This window comes from Oncorhynchus masou, unplaced genomic scaffold (assembly GCF_036934945.1).
Source record: "Oncorhynchus masou masou isolate Uvic2021 unplaced genomic scaffold, UVic_Omas_1.1 unplaced_scaffold_10778, whole genome shotgun sequence".
NCBI lineage: Eukaryota > Metazoa > Chordata > Actinopteri > Salmoniformes > Salmonidae > Oncorhynchus > Oncorhynchus masou.
Window position 1 is genome coordinate 1 of NW_027000491.1, and position 7,524 is coordinate 7,524.

The 7,524-nt window shown below is 43.6% G+C and overlaps 1 protein-coding gene across 1 annotated transcript; it reads left to right on the top strand.

The window, feature by feature from the left end:
- Window positions 1-1,434: 1,434 nt before the first annotated feature.
- On the top strand, window positions 1,435-7,286 carry LOC135529018 (la-related protein 1-like; the record flags this gene model as incomplete). The annotated part of the gene is given in 6 exon segments (XM_064957974.1): window positions 1,435-1,547; window positions 2,402-2,452; window positions 2,454-2,557; window positions 2,999-3,143; window positions 6,800-6,909; window positions 7,159-7,286. Coding segments are annotated over 6 exon segments (651 nt in total), but the record flags the coding sequence as incomplete, so codon positions are not given.
- Between the last annotated feature and the right edge of the window lie 238 nt (window positions 7,287-7,524).

The following is a 7,524-nucleotide window of genomic DNA, read 5'->3' on the forward strand; positions in this document are numbered from 1 at the left end:
AGGTGTTGATCTCCCGGGGGGAACAGCCTGTTAGGTGTTGATCTCCCGGGGGGAACAGCCTGTTAGGTGTTGATCTCCGGGAGGGAACAGCCTGTTAGGTGTTGATCTCCCGGGGGAACAGCCTGTTAGGTGTTGATCTCCGGGGGGAACAGCCTGTTAGGTGTCGATCTCCCGGGGGGAACAGCCTGTTAGGTGTCGATCTCCCGGGGGGAACAGCCTGTTAGGTGTCGATCTCCCGGGGGGAACAGCCTGTTAGGTGTCGATCTCCCGGGGGGAACAGCCTGTTAGGTGTCGATCTCCCGGGGGGAACAGCCTGTTAGGTGTCGATCTCCGGGGGAACAGCCTGTTAGGTGTCGATCTCCGGGGGAACAGCCTGTTAGGTGTCGATCTCCCGGGGGAACAGCCTGTTAGGTGTCGATCTCCCGGGGGAACAGCCTGTTAGGTGTCGATCTCCGGGGGAACAGCCTGTTAGGTGTCGATCTCCCGGGGGGAACAGCCTGTTAGGTGTCGATCTCCCGGGGGGAACAGCCTGTTAGGTGTCGATCTCCCGGGGGAACAGCCTGTTAGGTGTCGATCTCCCGGGGGGAACAGCCTGTTATTTGCCCCTTTTTCAAATTTTTGCAACTTTTGCATATTTACTGAATGTCAGATCTACAACCAAAACCTAATATTAAATAAAGGAAACCTGAGTGAACAAATAACAGAAATATTACATACTTATCTAATAAACAAAGTTATGCAACACACAGTTCCCCTGTGTGAAAGATTAATTGCCCCCTTTACACTCAGTAGATGGTTGTGCCATGTTTAGCTGCAATGACTGCAACCAAATGCTTCCTGTAAATGTAATATACAAAAATAGAGAATCAGAAAATGGGGCAATTCCTTTTCAACAGCACTGTACATATAGTTGATATCAGGCTTATACTGGGCATCTGTTCATACATATGATTTGGAATGTGTCTTTCACTTCAAACTGCCGACTCGGGCTGGATTTGGGTGTGGGCGTCTTGACTTCTGTCGTTCTCCTGGTGTAGTTAACTGCCCTCTCGATCCCTCTCTCTCTCGATCCTTCTCGATCCCTCTCTCTCTCGATCCCTCTCTCTCTCGATCCTTCTCGATCCCTCTCTCTCTCGATCCCTCTCTCTCTCGATCCCTCTCTCTCTCTCGATCCCTCTCTCTCTCTCGATCCCTCTCTCTCTCTCGATCCCTCTCTCTCTCTCGATCCCTCTCTCTCGATCCCTCCCTCTCGATCCCTCCCTCTCGATCCCCCCCTCTCGATCCCCCCCTCTCTCTCGATCCCCCCTCTCTCTCGATCCCCCCCTCTCTCTCGATCCCCCCCTCTCTCTCGATCACCCCCTCTCTCTCGATCACCCCCTCTCTCTCGATCACCCCCTCTCTCTCGATCCCCCTCTCTCTCGATCCCCCCTCTCTCTCCAGACCCCCAGGAAAAGGAAGACCAGACACAGCTCGAACCCCCCAATGGAGTGCCACGTTGGCTGGGTGATGGACTCAAGAGAACACCGGTCCCGCACTGCCTCTGTCAGGTGAGACAAGTCTCACCTGTGTGATTTGCGAACGCGTACACCTGTTCATTTTACCTACAAAAAAGGGCTTTATCTTTGTCATAATTAGAACATTTCACCACAATAACAATTGTTGAAGTCATTGAGTGGTTTAATTGTTGAAGTCATTGAGTGGTTTAATTGTTGAAGTCATTGAGTGGTTTAATTGTTGAAGTCATTGAGTGGTTTAATTGTTGAAGTCATTGAGTGGTTTAATTGTTGATGTCATTGAGTGGTTTAATTGTTGAAGTCATTGAGTGGTTTAATTGTTGAAGTCATTGAGTGGTTTAATTGTTGAAGTCATTGAGTGGTTTAATTGTTGAAGTCAATGAGTGGTTTAATTGTTGAAGTCAATGAGTGGTTTAATTGTTGAAGTCAATGAGTGGTTTAATTGTTGAAGTCATTGAGCGGTTTAATTGTTGAAGTCATTGAGTGGTTTAATTGTTGAAGTCATTGAGCGGTTTAATTGTTGAAGTCATTGAGCGGTTTAATTGTTGAAGTCATTGAGCGGTTTAATTGTTGAAGTCATTGAAGCGGTTTAATTGTTGAAGTCATTGAAGCGGTTTAATTGTTGAAGTCATTGAGCGGTTTAATTGTTGAAGTCATTGAAGCGGTTTAATTGTTGAAGTCATTGAGCGGTTTAATTGTTGAAGTCATTGAGGCGGTTTAATTGTTGAAGGCATTGAGCGGTTTAATTGTTGAAGTCATTGAGTGGTTTAATTGTTGAAGTCATTGAAGCGGTTTACCACTTTGGTAAATCTACTCGTACGTTAATTTCAGGTTGGATTTATCCTTGATGTTTGTGTATTTAATGACCCGCCCCCCCTTCTCTCCAGCTCCAACGCCAGCCCCTCAGAGGGTACCCCTGCATTGGGGGGATTGGCTGTACCCCCAGTCGCTCCCCAAGTTCCAGCACCCCTCCCACGAACTGCTCAAGGAGAACGGCTTCACTCAACATGTTTACCACAAGTACCGTCGGCGCTGCCTAAGCGGTACTCATAGCAACCATATATTTTTTTATTTTTTTTATTTTTTTCCCTACACAGACACACAGATAAGTCATTCACACACTTAAAGAGTACAGGCGTAGTATCATTGCATATACTGCTTCCATTGCTCACTATTTTCTCATTCAGAAACTTCTGACTTTGTCACAGTCTGTAGAAAGTCAAGTTTGCTCCCATTGCTCACTATTTTCTCATTCAGAAACTTCTGACTTTGTCACAGTCTCTAGAAAGTCAAGTTGCCCCACACACATTTCACATTACACTTGTGTATAAATTGCGGTGGCTGGCTTTGATACACAGGGTTACATTCCAAATAGCAACCTGGTCCCTACATAGTGCACTACTTTTGAAAATATCGGGAATAAGTTGGCATTTGGGACACAACACAGCCAAAGTGTCTCACCCTTTCTACTCCACCAATCACAGAGCGCAAGCGGTTGGGCATCGGCCAATCCCAGGAGATGAACACGCTGTTCCGTTTCTGGTCGTTCTTCCTGAGGGATCACTTCAACAGGAAGATGTATGAGGAGTTCAGACAGCTGGTGGTGGAGGACGGCAAGGAGGGATACAGGTAAATGTTTCATTTCGTTATTTGCTTAATACTCCTCCACCTACAGATATTTGATTGTATGGAGTGGTCGTGGATCCGACTTTACCTCGACCTTTCTTCCCGACGGCGAAAGGTTTGAGGGTCTTCTCATCTGCTCGCAGTATATTCTAGGTAGAGACAACACACAGGCGGTCTAAATAGCGATTTGATTCTTCTGTTTTCACCATTTCAAACATTGACAAAGCAGGGGGGCAGTCGAGTCAAAAGTAGAAGTGGTCTTTTTCAGCATTTCAGGGTGAAGCCTACGGGGGGGTGAAGCCTACGGGGGGGGGGGTGAAGCCTACGGGAGGGGGTGAAGCCTACGGGAGGGGGGAGGAGGGTGAAGTCTACTGGACGAGGGGAAGGTTGACTAAGCTTTGTTGCACAATTAATGCTCAATACACTGTATTTCAAACAGTCAGGGATAATCTAATGAATTCAGGGCTTGTGAAGGTATACCTAGGCTAAATATAAACCTTCCATAACAATAACAAGACAGGCTAACAATAAGACAGGCTAACAATAAGACAGGCTAACAATAAGACAGGCTAACAATAAGACAGGCTAACAATAAGACAGGCTAACAATAAGACAGGCTAACAATAAGACAGGCTAACAATAAGACAGGCTAACAATAAGACAGGCTAACAATAAGACAGGCCAACAATACGACAGGCCAACAATACGACAGGCTAACAATTTAATTATTGTATCAAAGTAGTTTAACCTTTTTTCTTTTTTTTTTGCAACTGTTCTGGCTTTCAAGTCTCTTTGAAAATGCACATTTGCTTTATAATTTCTTTACTAGCATCTTGCATAATGCACATCCAGTAATGTTTTTATTTTACCTTTTTATTTAACGAGGCACGTCAGTTAAGAACAAATTGTTATTGACAATGATGGCCTACCAAAAGGCCTCCTGCGGGGACGGGGGCTGGGATTAAAAATATATACACTACCGGTCAAAAGTTTTAGAACACCTACTCATTCAAGGGGGTTTCTTTTATTTGTACTATTTTCTACATTGTAGAATAACAGTAAGTATATCAAAACTATGAAATAACACATTAATTCATGTAGTAACCAAAAAAGTGTTAATAAACAAAGCAAAATATATTTAAGTAGCCACCCTTTGCACGCTTTTGGCATTCTCTCAACCAGCTTCACCTGGAATGCTTTTCCAACAGTCTTGAAGGAGTTCCCACATATGCTGAGCACTTGTTGGCTGCTTTTCCTTCACTCTGCGGTCCGACTCATCCCAAACCATCTCGATTTGGTTGATGTCGGGGGATTGTTGGAGGCCAAGTCATCTGATGCAGCACTCCGTCACTCTCCTTATTGGTCAAATATCCCCTATACAGCCTGAAGGTGTGTTGAGTCATGTTGAAAAACAAATGTTAGTCCCACTAAGCCCAAACCAGATGGAAAGGTGTATCGCTGTAGAATGCTGTGGTAGCCATGCTGGTTAAGTGTGCCTTGAATTCTAAATAAATCACAGACCGTGTCACCAGCAAAGCACCACCACACAATCACACCACCTCCTCCATGCTTTACGGTGGAAACCACACATATGGAGCTCATCCGTTCACCTACTCTGCATCTCACAAAGACACGGCGGTTGGAAACAACAATCTCAAATTTGAACTCTAGACCAAAGGACAGATTTCCACCGGTCTAATGTCCATTGTTCGTGTTTCTTGGCCCAAGCCAAGTCTCTTCTTATTATTGGTTTCCTTTAGTGGTGGTTTCTTTACAGCAATTTGACCATGTAGGCCTGATTCACGCAGTCTCTGAACAGTTGATGTTGAGATGTGTCTGTTACTTGAACTCTGAAGCATTTATTTGGCCTGCAATTCCTGAGGCTGGTAACTCTAATGAACTTATCCTCTGCAGCAGAGGTAACTCTGGGTCTTCCTTTCCTGTGGCGGTCTTCATGAGAGCCAGTTTCTTCATAGCGCTTGATGTTTTTTTCCGACTGCACTTGAAGAAACTTTCAAACTTCTTGATATTTTCTGTATACTGACCTTCATGTCTTAAAGTAATGATGGACTGTAATTTCTCTTTGCTTATTTGAGCTGTTCTTGCTATAATATGAGAGAAAATAACAGCTTTTACAAAATGCTATCTTCTCTATACCACCCTACCTTGTCACAACAACACTGATTGGCTCAAACGCATTAAGAAGGAAATAAATTCCACATGAACTTTTAATAAGGCACACCTGTTAATTGAAATGCATTCCAGGTGACTACCTCATGAAGCTGGTTGAGAGAATGCCAATCGTGTGCAAAGCTGTCATCAAGGCAAAGGGTGGCTACTTTGAAGAATCTCAAATCTAAAATATATTTTGATTTGTTTATCACTTTTTTTGGTTACGACATGATTCCATGTGGGTTTTTTTATAGTTTTGATGTCTTCACTATTATTCTACAATGTAGTAAAAAATAAAAACCCTTGAATCAGTAGGTGTTCTAAAACTTTTGATTGGATGGATAGTTGTAACAGACACTCCACGACAAGAGAACATAGAGACCTAAGACAACAACAGAGCAATGCAGCAACACAACATGGTAGCAGCACAAAACATGGTACAAACATTATTGGACAAAGTCAACAGCACAAAGGGCAAGAAGGTAGAGACGACAATACATCGCGCAAAGCACTCACAACTGTCAGTAAGAGTGTCCACGATTGAGTCTTTTGAATGAAGAGATTGAGGTAAAACTGTCCAGTTTGAGTGTTTGTTGCAGCTCGTTCCAGTCGCTAGCTGCAGCGAACTGAAACGAGTGCGACCCAGGGTGCTTTGGGGACCTTTAACAGAAGGTGACTGGCAGAACAGGTGGAGGATGAGGGCTGCAGTAGGTATTTCAGATGGGGGGATAACAATAACCAAATTCTTCTAGTATAACAAATTTAGCCCTGGTCTCATAAACACTCTCAAGCCCACGTGCTAGTGAGTAGCCAGCTGAACTTGATGTTTTAAGTCTATTTGCTCGCCAACAAGGCAGAGCTGTTGAACTGTTGCGAGTACACATTCCTGTCTGTTTTTCGATCCACTTGGCCTGTAAAACATTGTTTTTTTTAATGTTTAAATCAAGTGGCCTGCCTAGATAAGATGATGCTTATTTAATGAGAATGATTTGCCAATTCCTTTATAACAATGCGTTATAACAATGCGTATGTTTATGCTCATTGCACATTTAGAAAAACACAGACTAGAAACACGACAAGTGTTTTGTCTAATGCGGTACGTGGTATTTTCCACAATCATGCTCCATTGATGACCTCGTTTCGGTTTACTCTGTTCTACATTTTGTGACATAAAAGGGTAGAAAGGTTATTTTCTCGTCTTTTAGAGTAAAGTAATGTCTAAGCATTTCAGTGTTCATATATATATATATTTTTTTTTCCCTGTTGGGCCAGTCTGATTTAATCACCTGATTTCCATTTAGACTACCGCAATTAGTTCGATCAGCCATCTTACTGCTGGGTTGGAACAAAAAAAAGCCAGAACTCAGTGTGGCCTTCCAGGATCTCAGTTGCCCACTACGGGTGTTAGATGAGTGTTCCTGTAGTCTGCTTGATCACCACACAAGGCAGATTGTTCACAAAAAAAAAAATCATGTTTTGTGTTGCAGGTACGGTCTGGAGTGTCTGTTCAGGTACTATAGCTACGGACTAGAGAGGAAATTCAGACCAGACATCTTCAAAGACTTCCAGGAGGAGACCATGAAAGACTACGAAGCTGGTGAGAGGTTGCCTAGGGAACGCTCAACTGTACACATTCTCACCGTGCAGTAACTCTCCGTACTATGCTTCCAAAAAGGAGTCAATTTCTACGTCCCAAGTGGCACCCTATTCCCCATAAAGTGGGCCACTTTTGACCCAGAGCCTTACATAGGGGTTAGGTTGCCATTTTGAGACTTATCCTTAATGACGTTAGCCCCCTTAACACTGTCCCTTCTTTTTTTTTTGTGTGTGTCCCTGTCTCTCACAGGCCAGCTGTATGGACTAGAGAAGTTTTGGGCGTTTCTTAAATACTCCAAAAACAAGAACATGGAGATCGACCCCAAGCTGCAGGAGTGCCTGAGCAAGTTCAAGCGTCTTGAAGATTTCAGAATCGATGTAAGTAGAGACATCTGTGAAAGAATTGTTTTTTTTCTACAATAACTTTTTACTACTTGGGAAAGTGTGAATTTAGACATGTTTACTACACCTTTTACTACCAGCCACATGTGTGAATAACAGCGGTTTAGATAAGGCTGTTATCAGTGGTATCATCAGGGCTCTTAACGTGCTACCAATTTGGTCAAAACATTTTGCTGTGCGACCAGAAGTTCTATTCTGGAAGTACTGTGTGACT